The 21109-nt window shown below is 42.0% G+C and overlaps 1 protein-coding gene across 1 annotated transcript; it reads right to left on the reverse strand.

The window, feature by feature from the left end:
* Nucleotides 1-654: 654 nt before the first annotated feature.
* Nucleotides 655-20678, reverse strand: GCM1 (glial cells missing transcription factor 1). Its single transcript, XM_053278809.1, has 5 exons — nt 20577-20678; nt 17680-17932; nt 5869-5981; nt 5285-5413; nt 655-1404 (listed from the first exon to the last, which is right to left on the reverse strand). The coding sequence occupies exons 1-5, from the start codon at nt 20676-20678 to the stop codon at nt 655-657; spliced, it is 1347 nt and encodes a 448-aa protein (XP_053134784.1).
* Nucleotides 20679-21109: the final 431 nt, after the last annotated feature.

A 21109-nucleotide genomic window follows, 5' to 3' on the forward strand; every position in this document is an offset into this window, starting at 1 on the left:
AAAAGAATGAGATGAGACAGAGAAAATGACACTTGGAATCCTCGCATAACTCCTGACTGTTGTTCTAAGTCTTTTACAGAGATGGCTCATGTTTTCAGGTTTTGATCAACAACCATGTCTAGATGGTACAGTTTTCCTTTTAACAAGGATTTCCAGATATTGTTGACTACAAGTCCCATCATTCCTGTCTGGACAGGGGCACAATTTCAGTGCTTGCCCTAGGCGCTATTTTCTCTAGTAATGCCTCTGAGGTTGGAATACATAAAATAGGAATGTCATACTCTCTAGCTAGACCAGCTAGCATCTGTGGAGTAATTTGGACATTCCACCCCATGTGTAAGTATGCACAGAAGAATGGTGCATTGGGGTGGGTAAGTGGGATGTGCACACTCTCATTTTCAACTGTGCAGTGGATAGGGCTGATGGATGGGATCATCGGCAACTGCAAGGCCCTGTCCTGCACCGTGAGTATATGAACATGAATGTACCTGAGTATTGTTGTGTAACTTGAGTGCAAAGTGGGCATATAGTAGGATAACATCAGCAACACGATTGACACCTGCCACTGAATGCCAAATATGCAAAGTGCAAAACAACAGAGAATCTGCCTTGCTGCTGCTGGGAAGTACAGAGCGGGGGATAATCAAAAGGGTGTCATCGTAAAGGGTTAAAAAACATCTCATTGTTGCAGTGATCCAAGTTCAGGTATTTCCTTTCATCTTCAGTGTGCCATTCATTGCCTTTCATAGGCAAGGAATTCTGGTAATAGTGATGAGCAGAGTCTGCCATGAGGGAGGGATCTTCAGGAGGGAGCTGACGAAAGGAGGAAGGAACATGGCTGTTATAACTCAGGAGAGCTTTTCCTTCACACAGCTCTTCTCCTAGCATGCCTACATTAGACTTTAAGGAGGGGTAGCCAACCTTTACTGTAGGTGGAATATGATGAGGAGCATGTTGGATGTCGACGTCAACAGCAGCATGTATGGAAGCAAGTGTTTCGCAGTGCAGACCTGCAAGGAACGTAGCAGAGTCATTGCAATATTTGTCGACCAGTGGATTTCTTCCTAGGTCCATGCTCTTATTCCAGGTTTGCTGCTCTTGGTATTCGGAATATGCAAGGGACAGCGCTTCCACTGGGTCTCTGCTGTCAGAGTCCCCCCTGCTTCCAATCTGTTTGTACTTGCCCATGTATCTGTTGCCATCCATGTCCTGAGTCTGCTGTATTAGATAAGATGATTTCCCAAAACTGTAGCCTTTGGCAAGTGACATACAATTACTTAGCACCAGCTCTTGCGGGATTTTGTCTCTGAATGGTCCACTGAAGCTGTTGTGTGACATGAAGTCTTCCTGTTTGGAAACAATTAATGGTAATGTGTCCTGGCTTTGCATCTCAGCTGTTAGGGACTTAAAAAAGAAGCATGAATTATTATATTATACAGCTAAACTCCACCCTCTTACTTTCTAGAATGATACTATTGAACTAGAGGCCTAGAGATAGTTAGGCTATTTAGTCCAAATCAATATTGTATGTGAAATTTATCCTGCCTCTTCCCTTGCTTCTTGGCTCTTTCTGTCCCCTTAAGATTGTCGGGTCACAGAACTGAAGAAATAGTAAAGTCCCAATTGGTTGTAGACTTAGCAACCTTGTCCCCTTGAGGATCTCTTTTCCTGCTAATAATGCACAGCTCCTCCTGTCTCTGGGACCTATGTGTAGTTTTGCTCCAGTCCTATCTTTGCTTTGATTCCACCACCTCAGTTTTTCCTCAGGTTTCTGCTTTTCAGGAACCTTCAGGACTTCTTTTAACTACCCCTGACTCTTTACCATATTCTGCAGTATTCTCATTTTCTTTCCCCAAAGTATGCAGCTCCTCCTCATTTTAAAGTAAAGGCAGGCTCAGACTGGCCCACAGGCAACAGGGCATATTCCCAGTGCACCCCATCCACGGGGCGCCCCTGTGACCCACCACACTTGGCAGCAGTGAATACTTCCACCCTTAAGTACTCATTCTGCTCAAAACCCAGTGCCCTCCCCACATACATTCCACCACCCTCTCAGTGCCCCCAGTCTGGCCCTGAGTAAAGGTAAAGTGTGCTGTTGAGTCAGTGTCAACTCCTGGCAAGCACAGAGCCCTGTGGTTGTCTTCGGCAGAGCACAGGAGGGGTTTACCATTGCCTCTTCCCATGCAGTATGAGATGATGCCTTTCAGCATCTTCCTATATCGCTGCTGCCTGATATAGGTGTTTCCCATAGTCTGGGAAATATACCAATGGGGATTTGAACCGGCAACCTCTGGCTTGTAGTCAAGTCATTTCCCTGCTGGGCATGGTCACATTTCTTCAGAGCACCCTATCTGATCGACAATTAGACCCTCCTTGCCTCAGTTCCCTGTCTCTTCTACTGCTTTTCTTCACGCTCACGTTACATCAACTTCTTCCTCAAATTCTTCTTCCTTAGTTCCTTGGCTGCTCTGCACCTTTTCTTCAGCCTCCTTTGTAGATTCTTTGTTCATGAGCTTCCCTGATTCCCGAAACATCTTCCCAGTCCTTGGTCATCCCTAATTTTACCCATCTATGACAGAATTATCACAGACTTCCTTAAGCAGCTGAGGGCAATATTAGGAGCCATTACCTCATTTGGGATGGTGGCAGTAGAGGCTGTTGCCAGCTTTATTATGGAATAACCCTACCCACTACATACCCCTTTTCGGTGTTCTTTGGTCTGTTAGAAGGTTGTGCAACTGGGGTGCCACATGAGGAGATTAATCAGGTCCCTAACAGGTACATATGGAATCACTCCTCCTTTTTACACGCCTTTGAAGACAGAGTAGTTGTGACTGGCCCAAGATCAACGGGCGAGCTTAACGACCGGGTCAGAATTTAAACCCAGTTCAAGGCTTTCAAAGGAACCCAGTTCAAGTTGCCCTATCTACTACATCCACTGGCTCTTTTGACATGGCTACATTTACCACCACCACTTTTTAAAATTCTGCCCTTCCTCCAATGAGCTCAGGGCATAGCTCCCCCCACAACAAGTGTGAGGTAGGTTAGGCTAGATAAGAGCCAGTGTAGCATAGTGGCAAGTGTCTGGCTAGGACTAAGGAGACCCAGGTTCAGATCCCCTCAGCCATGACGTTTTGGGGCGACCTTGGGTTGGTCATTATCTATATGCCCATTTTACCTCACAACATTGTTGCCACCCTCAGCTCCTTGGAGAAAAGGTGGGATAAAAACTATAAATAATATTAATTTGAGAGAGGACAGGATCATCCAGTGAGTTTCATGGCTGAGTAGGGATTTGAACCCAGGTCTGCCTGTTCCTTGGCCAGCACTACATGTAATGAAACAACATCACACAAATTATTTGCTAAACATTGTTCTTGAACATGCTGCAATCCATTTGCTTTGAATTACTACAGTTACTGGATTGTAATTGTATGAGGGCTAATCCCCCACAAAACACTTCATAATGTTAGTGTTAAGAGACTTCTAAGTATTGCTAATTATCTTTTTCTCTCTGCCCATTTTCCTTTGTGCACTTCGCAAGAAAATGCCCTTCTCATACTTGGGGACTTTCCTTGTGAAGACGTTCTGCTTGTGGCACATTCTGCAGAGCCCATCCCTTTCTCAGTGCAAGAGTAAAGTGCCCAAGGGCAATGTTGAAAAACCATCTAATTATAGCTGGTTCTATTTTTAGGTCAAACTATATTCAAGGAGTCCCTTTCCCAATGTTGGGGTGTTTTCTTCTTTTTGAGAGGTTACTTCTCATCTGAGATCAGTTAGAATGATTCTTGGTCTCTGACTAGAGAATCTTGATTGCACTTATGTCCCATGGAAACCAAGCAGGGCTGATCCTAGGATCAACAGAGCAAGGACAGTGCTTTCTGTGCCATGTCGCTTGTGCAAGCTAAGCTTGACACCCCCTTCAGGGCGCTTTCCAGGCTAGCTGCTCAACAGCAGCAGAATGCCTCAATTCAGGCAAGTCACATTCGAAACGTAAACAGCAGGGGGAGCAGTCTTGCAGCAACTAACAACCCCCCAAAATAGCAACTTCTTTACGCCGGATATACGACATCCTAGCTCTATATCACAGCGATTAAATTTGAAACAAGGCATTGGAAATGTGAATGGCACCTTTCCGTCTGCGTAGGGACTGCGGTGTCACAACACAGGAAGTGTGGGAGAACACGTCCGCGATACGACGTGACCCCGTTGCAGGGTCTAATCTGGAAAGTGCCCTGGTAAGCATCCTGCCTCACCCACCCTTAAGGCTGATCCTGGACTTTGGGTAAATCCACTCAAGCAGAGATAGGCAATGTGATACCTGCAGGCTGTATACTGCTTTCAATGCAAGGTTGTTTGCCATACAAAAGCTTTTCCTTCCTTTTCCTCCAGGTGGACCAGCCCAGTTGCAACACAGGGGCAGCATGGGACTGCTTAGGCTAGGGGGAAGCCCTTGGTGAGCTAGATATGGCCCACAGTTCTTACACTACGTGCCTTTGTTTAAGGGGGAAAAAGAAGTGAAATTACCATGAAATCACATAAGCCAGTAAATTCTGGATATATAAAAGCCAGTGTAGAATCCAAGGGAAAGAGTTGTGATATGCAAGGACTAGGCAGTTGAGTGGAATCAGGGATATTAGTAGTTTCATGAAACAGATATCATGTACAGAGAGGTAAGGGCAAACTGCTTTTCCGTGCTCTTGCTGCTGGCTGTTTGTTAGCCCTGCCTCTACTCCAGGGCAGGAATACAAGTAACTGAAGCCCCATTCAAAAGCTAGCCTAGATCAAGGAATGGATTAACCAAAAACACCACAGCCAGCATCCAACATCATGCCCCTGGGACACCAGAGGCAGGGAGCAAGTTTAGCCCCAGTGTTAGCTCTAAGGTGTGTGCGCGCTCACAAGCTTTTGTATGTCTGCTCAGTTCATTTTAGATCCCACCGAGACCCCATTCTGAATGCATGTTCACACACACTGCTTTGATACTACCGCCCAGAACGAAACTCATTCCGCACAGAGATGAAAAAAAGTAGAGGGACCACTGTGCCCCACCCAATAATATTTTTGAGTTACTTTCTTTTGTATAAATGAATGGCTGCTATTCATGCTTTGGGGCAATTGGGAGGAACCACAGGAAGAACAAAACCTGCCTTGTTCCCACTGATGGAGATGATATTTTGGACACGTTGTGCTCTCCACGGGCTTTTGCAATTTACCTACTCTCCCTTCACACATGCTCCACCCGCAAAACGGGTATTTTGCTAGTTAATAACATGAATGTTACCTCAGTTTCTCTGCTCCGTTTAAGTCTCGGAGAAGTGGGTGGAACAGCTGTATGTGCTTTTTGTATCGATCTTCTTGCTTCCGCTTCTGATTTTGTTTCTGGCCTTGGGTGATCATGAGCCCCCTTTGACTTTGAAAACAAATAATCAAGAAAAAGAAACATAAAACAATTAATACTCATTATACAATCCTAACAGGATGTACAATCCAAAATAATGGATAGAAATATTTATATACTGTTTTCCAACAAAAAGAAATTGTGAAGGCAGTTTATATAGCAAAATAAATAAATAGAAGGATACCTGGTCCAAAGGGACTCACAATCTAAAAAGAAAAACAAAAGGAAGACTTCCCCGCCGGCCCCCCCAAAATACCCATAAGGAAGAAACCTGCAGCAGTCACTGGAAGGGATGCACTCAGAATAGGTGATATATTTCTATTCCGCTTTGATTATAAATTACAAACACAGTTTACAAAATATTAAAGCAAGTATTTTAAATGTAGCTGACATTCTGTGCCGTCACCAGAACTATGACAACAGACTTGCCTTGAATAGTTCAAATAGGTTTTTTTGTTTTTACTAACCTGAAAAAATATGAATGGCCCTTCATGTCTCCAGAAGTTGGTTACAGGGTATCCGCCATGGCCTCGACAGGGAATAAGCTTCAAAGACCCATTGCAGTTAGGACAGGATTTCCCTATAATAAGTGTACCGTTAAATGTTTCCTCTCAAGAGAATACCATTTTAAGATTAATCCTCATGGTCTTCATATCTTGCTAGATGTAATTGCATAGGATACAGTAAAACTTTTTATATCAGAGCTGATTTAGTGCAAACTCATTTTGGCAGGCATAAAGTGTAGATATATAAGAAGAATGTGACTTTGATATCCATGGCAAATGGTCATCATTTCCCCATCCTGTCCCTAACTACATTTACCTGGAAGTAAGTCCCACTGATTTCAATGAAACACTGGCACAAAGATCCTAAAAGCATCATTTGGATCCTGAGAGCCTTATTTGTGCCCCTAGATCGTTTCTAAGGATGCACAGGGTTTTCCAGATTTTCATGTCTGCCTGCAGCCCCTCATACTTGTGGGATGCCATCGACAGCCAACCTTCAGGGACAGCTTTGCAGGAATGCAGTTGTGCAAGAGGGACTAGAGACATGTTCCAAGAGGTATGGATGGTCTTTAGATCCGTCAATGCAAGGACATAAATACTATGGAAATCAGTGGGACTTGCTTTCAAGTACTGTGCTCAGGACCAGGTATTAGACCAAGGTAAATAACTGTCCATAGGAAGTAGAATGCACTACAGGCAGAATGTAAAGAACACACAACCCCATCCCTCAAGCTTGGCTAGGAGTACCAGTTTCTGTTTGTGGTGGAGATATATTGATACAAAAAATCTGAATCTTAAACACTTTTACTTGAAATTTAATTGCACAGCCGTTTACTCTCTACTTTGCCAGGGTTGGCCCAAGAAATAGTGGTGCCTGAGGTGAGGTGCAAAATGCTGGCCCTGGTACAAAAACCAGCCCTTGCAAGCTTGGACTGTGCATGGAGGGCAGGGAAGAGGGAAGGCTGCTTTCCTCTTCTCTCCTTGTGCTTCTTGAAAGCTTTGCAAAGAGTGTGAGGAGAAGTGCTCCTTGCAAAGTTTGCAAGAGTGTGATTTATGTATTTTCATGTTGTATATCGCCCACTGCCTGACAGTGCTCTAGGAAACCAGAAAATGCTCTAGGCAGTTTCAAGCAATAAAAACAAAGAATTTTAACAATTTAAATATATAAAAAGTTCAAATTAAAATAGCTGACCATAAAAAGTAAAGGTAAAAAGTGTGCCGTCGAGTCGGTGTTGACTCCTGGCGACCACAGAGCCCTGTGGTTGTCTTTGGTAGAATACAGGAGGGGTTTCCCATTGCCATCTCCCATGCACTAACAGATAGCTAAAACGCTTGGCTGAAGAGATGAATCTTTAGTTGTTTCCTAAAAGCCAACAGGGATGGAGCAGCTCTAATCTCATCAGGAAGTGTGTTCCACAACTCTGGGCAACTACAGCAAAAGCTCGCCTTTGAGGCGTCACCAGATGAGCCAGTGGCACCCGCCCCTGAAGTTCTTAACAGGCAACAGGGTTCATAATGAAGAAAGCGTTCTCTTAAATACCCCAAAGACATGGTGATGGGGGAGGGCACATTGCTGCCCTGATGGCAACCCAGTAATCTGCAGCCTGAAGTGACTGGCTCATGAAAGGGCCGGCTCTGCTAAATGTGCTTACAATAATAGCTTACGTGCGCTGATATTTATATCTATCCAGAGGTAAAATATACACGCATGTACAGTCACTTGGTTCTGTAGTCTTAAGATGACCAAGTGCATAATCCCAGCAACCTGTGGGTACAATTGACTTTAGCATTTTTTCAAGTAAATGAAATATCTTTGGAAAAGCTTCCATTTAGAAAGCTGCAGTGCTGTTTCACACATTTCTCCCCCTGCCCCTGCAGTTTCATGAAATAAATCTACATTTTGGAAATTAATTTACTTTTAATTAATCCTTTTACTTAAGGACACCCCCCCCACACACACACACGGTACATCTCTGTTGATGTAAATCTTAAACCAGGCCTGCACAACATAAACCTCAAAGTTTGACTACTGTAATACACTCCACGTGGGCTGCCTTTGTACATAGTCCAGAAACTACAACTGGTACAGAATGTGGCAGCAAGGTTGGTCTCTGGGACAACATGAAGCGACCACATAACACTGGTTTTGAAAGAACTGCACTACCTGCCAATATGTTTCTGAGCGAAATACAAAGTGCTGGTTATTACCTATAAGACCCTCAACGGCTTGGGTCCAGGGTACTTAAGAGAGTGCCTTTTTTATCATGAACCCTGCTGCCTTTTATGATCATCTGGGGAGGCCAGATCCGGTTAGGGTTGCCACCGGCTCATGTGGTGGCAACTCCAGACTGAGCCTTCTCTGTGGCTGCTGCAGGGCTGTGGAAATACACTCTTCTGTGCAAGTGTTTCAATTGTTTTTTTTATTTTGTTTTTATATACTATTTTGTATTATGTACACCCAGAGGCGTATCTAGAGAAAATAGCACCTAGGGCAAGCACTGAAATTGTGCCCCCTGACTAAACATCTGACTCCCATCTTTCAGACAGCTTTACCATAATATCAGCTGAAAAATACAAGCCAAGCTCATTTATCTTTTAATACTTCAAAAACTATTTAGCAGTGGATATAGCCAGACCAAAAAAATGCTGGAAAACTACAAACTTCAGTGTGCTAGGGCTCATGAAATACCCCAATACTATGTGGAGGTGTACTTGGACATATTATATTTTAAAAAAATTACCTGCAGCCCCTTCAGGGGGGCTTCCTAAAGGCCATGTGTAGGGGGTCTGCAACTGTTCCCCCTCCCCTTGCTGGCCTCTAGGGCCTCTCAGGGACCATTTGAGTATGTGCGGTGGCCGTTTTTCAAAATAACTTTTTTTAAAATGGCCACTGAAAACAAAATGGCCACCATGCATGCTCAAATGGCCTCTGCAAGGCCTGGCCTGGCCTAGGGCCTCACAGAGGCCATTTGAGCATGCATGGTGGCCATTTTCTTTTCAGTAGCCATTTTTAATTTTAATTTTTATTTTTAAGAATGGCGCCCCCCTTCAAGTGGTGCCCAGGGCACGTGCCCTGCCTGACCCACCCTAGATACGCCCCTGTGTACACTGCTTATAGATACATATTTCAGGTGTATATAAATATGATGCATAAATAAAATAAAATAAAATAAGGCCCACAACAACATTTTTTCTGGCCCCCAGGAGCCCTGCAGTAACCTCAGGAGTCATGAAAAGCTCTTGGGATTGTCCTGCTGACAAGCAACAGTGGCTCAGTGCAGTTGACCACTTAGGACCAAATGTCCCCAAACCCTGGGGCTGACCCTACTGACACCATCTGTCTTTCCTCTGGCCTTTCCCCCACAACTCCAATGCTCTGTCACCTCACTTTCATTAATATTTTAAATAATTAATTTTAATGTAATAATGAATGCATTGACAAATGACCTTGGACTTTGCACAGCAAGTCATGGCTGGTTTGGGCCCACGGGGGTATTGTGAGCCCCGGCTTAAATTCTGTTTTATTGGTTCTAATGATGTAAGCTGTTCATTAGAGTTTTAGAACCTGGCAGAATTTACGAGGAAGCCAGAGTTCAAATTATAACCTGGGGTGTGTGTTTGCTGCAATTCCAATGCAAGTTTAGAAACTGGTGCAACATTCTGTTTGGTAGTTATTCCCCACCCTTGCTAAACAAGAGAAACAAAATATTGTTCATGTTGCCATGAAAGGTTAATTTTCTGAGCATTTGAATATCACGAGGCAAATAGCAATCCCAAATTTTTAATATATTTAACTTTTAAATCCTCCTAACAATCAGGCCTCAGTTCCTAAAGGCTAATATAATCTCTTTTTATAGGCGCTTTCTTTGAGTATTTTTGTTTGATAGCTTATTTTAATTAAGGTATAAGTTCAAGACTCCGAGTTTTGCCTCACTTTTCTGTGGGTGGTATTACTACTACAATACTTGATGGTTGTCGTGATCATTGGTGTATACACACTGAATGGGTCCTGCCTGTAAAGTAGCCTCCTCAGAAAGTGTCTATGCTCCACGTGATGCTCCCAACTCTGCCCCCCACAACATACACACAGCACAGCTGTTAGCAAGAAGCAGATGGTGTGCCAATCCCTCCATTTCCTTTTGTTGTCTTGTGCTATTACTTGAGTCTTGGCCTCTGTTTTAAAGCACTTAATAAAGCTATCAGTTTTTCACAAAAATGAACATCTTAAGCAAGATACACAGTATTTGCCAATTTCCAAGAGCCCAGTGTGTAACTCATTTTAAACAGAAATATACGGATTTAAGCAGACTTCAGTGGGACCGACACACCAATACTGCACCCAGAGGGCACAATCCAGCAGAACAGAGCACTCATATATTTTCTCCTGAGGGGAATTCTTCGCCGAAAAACTCCTGGAGACAAAAAAGTTTTCATTGTTTTTTCACTCTATGGCTGTACATAGTTGAAAAGAAACTATATGTAGGAAAAATTATATAGTACTGAGTGTCCCTTGTAATTTGAGTTGTGCCCATTGGAGCAACAGAACAAGACTTAATTGTGACTAAGGTTAAGTATTGAGGTTTCATTGATTTCAACAGAAGTTTCCTGCAAGTTGATGCACAGACCCAAATGCAACCTGAATGGGTTTAAGGCAGACATGCTTCCAAATAAAGATACTTAGATCTTTATTTGGAAGCATGTCCCATTCAATTCCAAAGGACTTTAATAATAATTACTATTATTAATAATAATATTTATATACTGCTTCTCAACAACAACAAAAATAGACAAAGCAATTTGTATAGAAAAACAAATCGTTTCCCTTCCCAAAAGAGTTCACATTCTAAAAAGAAACACAAGGTAAACTCCAGCAACAATCCTCTGTGCTGGGACTGGATAGAGACAGTTGCTCTTGTCCTGCTAAATGTAAGAGAGTCACTACTTAAAAAGGTGCCCCCTTGGTAAATACGTTGAAGATTAGTTGGCAGGGTTGGTACTGGTATCCTTAATTCGGAATAAATCCTATTGATTTTGGTGGGACTTACTTCCAAGCTAGGATGCTTAGGATTCGATTGGAAGGCTATATTATATGCAGACTTACTGAAACTGAAATTATGTTTCAGTGACTGTATTGAAGCCAAGAAAGATCTCACTAATCATTATAAGGTGTATAAATTGGATCCCATACTTGTCACCTTGAGTTATTTAGTGACTAAGAAAAAACAATATAAGTCTCTACTCAAGTCCAAAAAGAGGGAAATGTTAAAAGAGAAATGGCACTCATTGATTCTATCTACCAAGTCCAAAAACCCAATGTTCTTCTGGCACATGATAGCAGGAGACATACATAGACCCTACTATATCTAGACCTGAATGCCATATACCGTTTGAAAAGAGGGAGGCCCACTTTCAGCGTCTTTACGCCTCACAAGAACGTCTTTACGCCTTCAACCTATTTTGAAGTAATGCCTGAGCATTTGCCAAAATGGCCAGCGGCATCAGACACTGATATATATATATATATATATATATATATATACACACACACACATACATACACACACACACATATATATACACACACATATATATACATATATACACATACACATTTTATATCCCGCTCTTCTTCCAAGGAGCCCAGAGCGGTGTACTACATACTTAAGTTTCTCCTCACAACAACCCTGTGAAGTAGGTTAGGCTGAGAGAGAAATGACTGGCCCAGAGTCACCCAGCAAGTCTCATGGCTGAATGGGGATTGGAACTCGAGTCTCCCCGGTCCTAGTCCAGCACTCTAACCACTACACCATAATCAGTTTAATAGATCAGCTCAAAGCGGGCCAGGCCCCAGGTTGTGATTTTATTCTTCTAGAAATGATTAACATGAACTGAGATTGGTGGATCCCAATTCTAGCCTCACTCTTCACATACATTGATAATATGGCGTGTATCCCAAAAGATTGGGGCCTCGTCATAATAATACCTATACTCAAAAAAGGAAAATAGGTTGATCCCATTCATTATCAACCAATCAGCTTACTAAGTGTGATAAGCAAACTGTATGCCAGGCAGCTTTATGGAAAACTACTAGATTGGCTAGAACAGGGGTGCACAACTCAAATGCCCTGGTGGGCCGGAACCAACTATGACTTGGTGTGTAGGGGCTGAGGTCAATTTTAAGTGCATTAAATACCGCAGTTTTTAAAAAAATATTTAAGTGCATTAAATATACAAAAACAGAGAAAAGTAGGGCTGCTTTTGCAGGGCTGCTTCAACTGGACTTGGAAAAGAATATTCACCAATGCATTAATTATAACTGAAGAGAATATTTTGAATTATAACTGAAGAGACTATCTAGATCCATTTCAAACAGGCTTCATGCCCAGCTTTGGAAGAGAAACTGCTTTGGTTGTCCTGAGGGATGACCTATATAGAGAGAGAGACAGGGGGAGTGCAACCCTGTTAATTCTCTTGGATCTCTCTGCAGCTTTCAATACCATTGACCATGGTATCCTTTTGGATAAGTTGGCTGAGTTGGGTGTGGGACGCATGCTTGGAGGTTGTTCCACTCCTACCTTGAGGCCCATTCCCAAAAGCTGGTGCTGGGAGACTACTGCTCAACCCCTTGGTAGTTATGCTATGGGGTTCCTCAAGTTTCCATTCTTTCACCTATGCTGTTTTAACATCTACATGAAGCCGCTGGGAGAGGTCATTAGGAGATTTGGCTTGAGGTGTCATCAATATGCAGATGACACTCAGTTGTATCTCTCTTTTTCATTAGACACAGGTGAAGCAGCAACTGTCCTGAATCGGTGGTTGGATGCAGTAATGGACTGGATGAGGGTGAATAAGTGTAGACTCAGTGCAGACAAGACTGAAGTACTGTTGGTTGGTGGTTACTCTGCCTGGGTGAATTATTTTCAGCCTGTTCTAGATAGAGTAGACCCAGGTTCACCGACTGGGGATGCTCATTGATCCAGCACTGTCACTAGAGGCTCAAGGGGCCTCTGAGGCTCAGAGCACCTTTTATCAGCTTCAGCTGATACTCCAACAGTGATCTTACCTGGACAGAGATAGCTTGGCCACAGTTACTCATGCTCTGGTAACTTCTCGCTTAGATTACTGCAATGCGTTGTACGTGGGGCTGCTTTTGAAAATGGTCCGGAAACTGTAGTTGGTACAAAATAGGGCTGCAAGATTATTAACTGGGACTGGACATTTTGATCATATTATGCCAGTGCTTCATCAGCTGCACTGGCTTCCAGTCCGTTTCCGGGCCCAATTCAAAGTGCTACTTTTAACCTTTAAAGTCCTAAATGACTTGGGACCGGATTACCTGAGAGAGTGCCTTGCTTCATATGTCCCTACCCGTACTTTAAGATCTTCTTCAGAGGCCCTCCTCGGAGTACCCCTGCCAAATGAGTTGAGGCGGGTGACTACCAGGGAGAGGGCCTTTTCGGTGGTTGCACCCAGTTTATGGAATAGCCTCCCCAGTGAGGTTCTCCAGGCTTCATCATTTTGTTCTTTTAGATGCCAGGTAAAGCCCTTTTTGTTCACGCAGGCCTTTTATATTCAGTTTTTCAGATTTGTTCTGATTTTTAACTGTTTTTAAAATGAGTTTTTAAGCTGCTTTGTATTGTATTTTGTATTTTCTTTTTACCTTTTTTGTCTATTATGATTTAATACTTTATGTGTTTTTATCGTATGTTTTAATCCTCTGTTGTGAGTCACCCAGAGAAAAATTTGTTATGGGGTGGCTAACAAAAAATGAATAATAATAATATCACCGCCGCCGCCACCAGTAGGCTATGGAAGAAACTAATTGCATCCTCGATTGACAGATGCTTGCTATGCCTTATACATAGGTTTTTCGAGGGTACATGACTACAGGTTAGATGTAACCCCAAGGACATATTTCAGGCTTGAGAGACAGCCAACAGAAAGAGGCATTAAGCAGAGATGCATTTTGGCTCCACTCTTATTTAACTTTAATATTAACTCACTAGTGAATTGGCTGGATAATTTAGATTTACATCCATCTAAGTTATCTCATAGCCACCTAATGGCGCAGCAGGGAAGTAACTTGCCTAGGGAGCAAGAGGTTGCTGGTTCAAATCCCCACTGGGATGTTTCCCAGACTATGGGAAATACCTATATCAGGCAGCAGCAATACAGGAAGATGCTGAAAGGCATCATCTCATTCCTCCTGTATTCTACCAAAGAAAACCACGTGACTCTGTGGTTGCCAGGAGTCGACACCGACTTGATGGCACAACTTTGTTATCTCATAAACATGTGTCACTTGTGGATGATGCAGCCAATATGGCTCAGAATCCAATAGGTCTTAGAAGACCTTTACAGATGCTTGTTGGTTACTGAAGTGAGGAAAGTTTGCAGATTAATTATCATAAAACTAAAGAGTTAGTATTTGCAAAACAAAACCTCAAAAACAAAACCCAAGATTTATAACTGGTGTATAAATGGACATGAGATTGAGCAAGTTAACAGTTTTAAGTATCTAGGTGTGGTGCTTCATGCTTTTGGCAAAAGGAGGGATCAAAAGGAACATCTGATCAAACTGCCCAAAGGAGCATGGCAGCTATCCTGAAGTTTTTTAGATTTAATTAATTAATTTATATATCACTCTTCCTAAAGTGGCTCAGGGCAGTTTACATTAACAACAACAACAACATTTTAAAAAGCATTTAAACCAAATAAAAACTAATCAGAGAGGCTTTTCTCACAACCAGCCTAACCCTGCTTGGGGCAGCTCAGGCAGGCTTAGGCTGGTCATGAAAAGTGGCAAGAACCTTACAGATCCCTCTACTCCCCTCCTGCCTAACCCCGTTAATAAACCCAGCTTTTAGCCAAGGTTAAGGTGCTCTTGCACCCTTAACCCAGCTATCGGGAATCATGTGAATCCCTTGAGCGTGCAGCCCAAGGAATCACAGAGATGGGCATGTAGATCACCCATCTGAGGGGGGAATCTGCAATGCAACGCATGTGCTGCATGTTTTATTGAAGGATGTCTTGAGGTTGGAACAAGAAGTTCCAGCCCCTGATCCCTCTGCCTTGCTCCATGCTTCATGGAGCTGTATGGAACAGGGCTATCCATGTGGGTGCACAGGAGGCAAGCCCAAACTGACCTGCCTGGTCATCTGTGGGGGAAGGTAAGTGGAAAGCAGCCTTTCCTTTGCATCCTCCCTGCCTGCCCAGGACAATTGTGACAATGGCCCCTAAAACTAGATCCAATTGAGGGCAGTATATTCCAGCAGCCTTGAAACTTTTCAAGTGCAAGATAGTGTCACAATTACTATATGGTGCACAACTCGGACCATATGCTATTTCAGCTCCTTGGAAGTCGTTCAAATGACATGTACTCCAACTGGAGGTGGGGTTGTGCAAAACTGAAACTAGGATGTGGATTTCCATCTGTAATTACTGGCTTAAACGAAAAATCCCTCCCTTTAGGATTAGCAGCTTTAACACTGAATGCTGAGTTAAGCTCTGGCTGGAAGCAAGCATTACCCAAGCAACTTAGCTCTCATTCATTCATTTTATATATCCTGCCTGACTCCAAAAGCTCTAGGCAGTTTACACAAATTCACACAAAGACTCACTCATGGTCTTGCACCAGCCCTTTTGATCAACAATGAATTTGAGCAAGCAAAGGCAATAATGAAACAGTGTCTGGTTGCTATGGACTTCCAAAATGATTTAGTTGTAGTGTCCAATCGTTTCATCAACTGGAGGAAGAGCCAGGCCAGCAGAGTACCTCTCATCTCTTTCAACCCTGGCTCACAGAAAAGCCTTTTCATTGGAGAGATCTGATGCTTTGCCGTCAGTAGTTCTGGAAGGCAGGTTGGGTAAAATCCCCTGTAGTGATCGCAAGTGTCCTTGCAATGCAGGAGTTGCTGAAACCAGGTATTATTATATTGCTCCTTTTACCATGACTTATGAAGTGAATTGCTACTCCCGTTATTACACAAATTTCCAGAGCACTCAGGTGAATTCTATGTTTCTTGGTTACTGTCATTAATATACAGGAGTCATTTATAAAATCCCTTAGTTCTGTGGTGCTGCATATAAGTCATGAAAGTGATTAGTTATAGACACTCCTGATAAATAATTACAATGGGCAAGATTTCAATAATTTTAGTAGCTTTATCTTCTGTGTATTAGCTCATGTAACATACTCTTGTTTTAAATATTCTGTATCAAGCTGGTCACTGACTGCAATAAAGTGATTTGATTTGATCTATACTGGGACTGGATAGAGACAGTTGCTCTTGTCCTGCTAAACATAAGAAAGTCACTACTTTAAAAGGTGCCGCTTCCGTAAATAAGTTGAGGATTATCTGTTAGGGCTGGTACTGGTATGCTTAATTGGGAATAAATCCTATTGATTTTGGTGGAATTTATTTCCAAGTTAGGATACTTAGGACTGGATTGGAAGGCTATATTATATGTCCACTTACTGTAGCTGAAAGTATATTTCATAGAATTAGGTAAAGGTAAAGTGTGCCATCAAGTCGATATCGATTCCTGGTGCCCACAAAGCCCTGTGGTTTTCTTTGGGTAGAATACAGGAGGGGTTTACCATTGCCTCCTCCCACGCAGTATGAGATGATGCCTTTCAGCATCTTCCTATATCACTGCTGCCCCATATAGGTGTTTTCCTTAGTCTGGGAAACAAATCAGTAGGGATTCGAACTGGCAACCTTCTGCTTGTCAGTCAAGTTTTCCCTGCTGTGCCACTTAAGGTGGTTTCACTGAATTAGGTGGAGTTTATTTCTAGATAAGGATGCCTAAAATTAGGTTGTAAGGTTATGCTCACTTGCTTTGGCATGAACTCCACTGAACTCAATGAGCCTTACTTCTGAGTAAGCATGCACAGACCCAAACTGCATGATCAATGAGAGGTTTGTGGCTCTAGCCTCAGACTAACTGAGCGGGAAAGGAATAAGGAACAAATATATAGTGGCTAGGGATGTGCATGGAACCAGTTCAGAAGCCCTTTATGGGCTTCCTTTATGCGCCTCCGAACCAGTTCGAAGAACCGGCAGTTCTGCTGGTTCGAAGGCGGTGGGGGTCTCCCTTTAAGAGCAGGGGGAGGGTGCACTTACCCCTCCTGCTGCTTTTCCCTCCCCGGCATCGGGTTTTTTAACAGCCCATCAGGGCAGCAGCGTACCTCCCTGCTGCCCCGTTGCCCTCCTCTTCTGGATATGACCGGAAGTTGCTGACGCACCTGTGTGTACTGGCACGGGTGTGCGTATGTCGCATGTGCAGGCGCGTCAGCAACTTCCAGTCATATCTGGAAGAGGAGGGCAATGGGGCGGCAGGGAGGTACGCTGCCACCCCGATGGGCTGCTAAAAAAAACCTGACACCGGTGGGGGGAAAGTGGTGGGCGGGGTAAGTACACCCTTACCTGCTCTTAAAGGGAGACACCCGCCACCTTTGAAGCACCCCACCGTGGTTCCGCGCACCTTCCTCATAGTGGCCATAGGAAGGATTAGATTATATATTTTAGCTTAATATTTTAATTGTGTAATTTTTATAGTCTTGTTTTAATATTTGTGTGAACTGCCTTGGGATTGTTTTAATGAAGGGCAGTATACAAATTTAATAAATAAATAACTAAATAAATAAATACCTTGTAAATACTTTCCAGGCCTAATTTCTATGGAAGCCCAATATCAAAGGTAAGGCCACAGTTATTTGCAAGAGGCCCAAGGTAAGCAATGTGGCTGCTTTCATAGAGCCATACTTACTTTGCTGTTTTTGCCTGGCTTTATCGCATATGGCTGGTCTCAGATACATCTTCCTCCCATCAAGGGATGAACAATCATTGCTGCAGACCACCACTCCAAGGCAGGACTTCTTCAAGATGCGCGAGTTGTGATTGTTGGTATTCCTCATTGCCCAGCTACTCAGGTGCCTCTGAGCATTTTTATCATCAGCACTATAGATGTATTTTACGTAGGAATCTGGCCATTCCTGAAACCAATCTGTTTGTTTCACGTCCTGTTAGGAACTCAAAGAATTTTATAGTTTAAACCAAGAAAACACCTCTCTCCTAAATTTCAAAGACAATAGATCAAGTCTGCCAGTGCAGAGTGGATATCTTGCACTATGTGAAGAGAACAATACACAGCTAGTACTTTGTGGGTGTGCGTGTGCATGTGTGCAGGAAAAAAGGATTTGAGCTGGAATTCCTTTAGTAAGCAACTTGTAATCAACTATACCCCACTGCCATTCAGAAACATACAGGACTGAATTCTAGAAACTTCTTCCATTCATGGAATTAGTTTGTCTTCCAACCATCAGGAACAGGTTTTTAAAAGCCTCCCCCTTACACAAAAATCATGGGAAAAATGGAAGAATTTTTCTTTCTGGGAAAAATGGGGGAGGGGCATTGCTGGATAGCTGAAGGCCTGCAGAGCATGCTAGGGCACTTTATTCCACCCTTTTCAATGTTTTGGGGCCATTTTATCCTCGATTTTAGACCCTCCAGCAACCTAACCCACAATTCCCAAAGGCACAATGACTTATTATTTGCAGTTTTATTATTTGCGGTTGTAGACAAGGAATGACACCCCCATGAATAACAAAATATGCCTGTACAGGCATGGAACAAAAGTGGGTAAGCCACCTCCTATTTTGTTTCTCTTTGGTATTATTGTTTTTAAAAATTATTGCATGAACCCTTTACCTTTTGTCCTCATCCCTAACAAATATTAAACCAGCTGATTTCTTGTATATTTCATGGTAAATTTCCTAAAATCATGCACAGTATATACCTTCAGAAAGTATGGGACAGATAATAAAAGGCTGCTTCAACTCTTTGTTCTTCATCTGAGGCCTGCCTCTAGGTCCCCATCTAAAGTTAGGTGGGTGGTGACTTTTCCATCATGACACCACAGTTATGGAATGCCAAAAAGCTCACCTGGTGCCAACATTGATGTTTTTTCAGTGAACAGGTGAAGACTTTTTTTTAAAGTTGCTTAAGCATTCCAGCATGCTTTATTAATAATAAGAATAAACTTTATTTGTTGGCCACCTCAGAACAAATTGTTCTCTGAGTGGCTCACAACAGAGGATTAAAACATACAATCATAACACATTAATAAATCATAACAGACAAAAAAGGTAAAAAGAAGAAAGAAAATACAATACAAATGTTGTTACATGCACACCATTACATATTTGCTGTTTCAGTGTTTTTGACTTTCATGTTTGCTTTCTTGATTTATGATTTTATTGTGTTTTATGTGATTTTATTACTCTGCAGTCTTGTCACTGAAGCTATCTAACAAAAGCAAGGGTTGCAGTACAAGTTGTATCCCTTCTGTCAGAAGACTGTGGCATAAGATGACCCAGACAGATACCAATATCACAACAGCACGTGTTACTTGGTTGTGCATTTTTGCACTTCTGGTGAGCCACTGGCTAGAGGATTTGTGCAAGTCTACATAATCAGAAATGTCTCCCAAGGACAAATTGATACTTTAGCTCAAATAAGGACTTTTTTTTTTTTACATTGACCACAATCCAAGGAGAGTGACTGTATGTCATTTTATATACATCAAAGATATACATTGTTCATCAAATCATGATCTACCCTAAGTGTGTGTGTGTGTGTGTGTGTGTGTGTGTGTGTGTGTATATATATATATATATATATATATATATATATATATATATATATTTACAGAAATCACAAGATGTCTTTAGAGAAAATAATAATTACTTCCGCTCCAAAGGTAATATAAACAAAATCTAGCTGTAGAGATAGAATCAGCACAGAAATAGAAACAGAAGGCATGATTGAGCCTAAGTTATATTCTCTTAAGTCACTGCAAAGAGATTATTTAAAAGCACTTAACTTGGGCTAGATCATATCCAAACTTCTGCAAAGTGCACGTCCCAAGAGCCAAGTGCACAGGCCCTCATGGCATCTTTGCACTGTAATCTTTTCTATCTTCAGAATACTTGTTCCAACTTCATTGTAAGTGGTCCTAATGTTTAGTTTCCTAGCTTCCATTTAGCAACATAATAGCAGTTATCACATTTTTAAATTAGTGCTCAAAGACCTAATGGAATAGTTATTAACATTATAAAAAAAAACAGGACAATAGCATGGTCTTACACAACTCCTGTTCATTTCAATGGAGCTCACACAGGAGAAATTCTTTGTGGAACCTCAAAGAGGATAAGATGACATGAATTTATAGACCAGCCTTTGCTTGAATGAGTGTATCAGCTACCAAGGCCATTCGGACCAAATGAAATCATATTAGGGTAGCATCTTATCTAGTTTTTGAACCTCATTCTGTAAAATGATTCTGTGGTATGAACACTCTACAAAAACAGTTCACACCCCAGCAAAGCTTCTACTAGAATTCAACAGTTTTCAATGGCAAGTTTGCATTTGATATTATGTTGATGTTCTAAGTAAAGATGGTGAGAATGTGATAGTTCCTATGAAGTTTGTCTACTTTGGCTTACATGACTCTATAAAGTACTATATACACTGATGGTGTTCTATAAACAAACCAATAAATAAATGGAGAGGGAAAGGACAAAATAAGGATGCTTTTAAAAGATAGATGCAATTTCTAAATAATAGATGCAATTTCTAAATAATATTTGGAATCAATATACATACCTTGGGCAGCTTGATGTCATTAATATCCCAACTGGTCATTTCTCCATTTGGAGAAACCAAGTCTTCCTGTTCCATTCTAGCATCCTCTGCAACTCTTAACATTATTTCAGAATCCTTTACCTGGACTTAGCAAGAACAGTCTCTATGGCCAGCTTTCAAAGTTGTCTCTTAGCCAGTGCTCACAAGCCGTTTGCAACCAGGAAGCTGTTTCCTGAAGCTAAATGATGAGCTGCTCATTAAAGATAAAAATCAGTGTTCTTTTGCTAGAAAAACCCGTTCCATTAAAAGTTTTGCAAGCAGCCAAGGTAATGGAAAGCATAGCTTCGAGACAAGTGTTGCCTTCTCAAAACTCAAGGTTCTGAATATAAAGTTATTTTCCTTAGTCTGGCATTTAAGTAACCAATGCACATCCTGTTTTATACTAGTTCAGCACCAACATTGTAATAAAGAGCAAATTAATATTAATAGAGTTCTGTTAGAAATGTGCTGTAAGAGTTAAAAACAACCGAGATAAGTGATATTTAGTCCCTGTT

The sequence above is a fragment of the Hemicordylus capensis genome, chromosome 1, assembly GCF_027244095.1.
Source record: "Hemicordylus capensis ecotype Gifberg chromosome 1, rHemCap1.1.pri, whole genome shotgun sequence".
NCBI classification, from domain to species: domain Eukaryota; kingdom Metazoa; phylum Chordata; class Lepidosauria; order Squamata; family Cordylidae; genus Hemicordylus; species Hemicordylus capensis.

Bases quoted from the DNA above. Each gene is read 5' to 3' on its own strand.
- GCM1 (XM_053278809.1), bottom strand. From the start codon at position 20,678: ATGTTAAGAGTTGCAGAGGATGCTAGAATGGAACAGGAAGACTTGGTT. The intron at 17,933-20,576 runs GTATGTATATTG...AGTTCCTAACAG, and splicing joins ATGACATCAAGCTGCCCAAG to GACGTGAAACAAACAGATTG. The intron at 5,982-17,679 runs GTAAGTATGGCT...CACTTATTATAG, and splicing joins AGCCAGGCAAAAACAGCAAA to GGAAATCCTGTCCTAACTGC.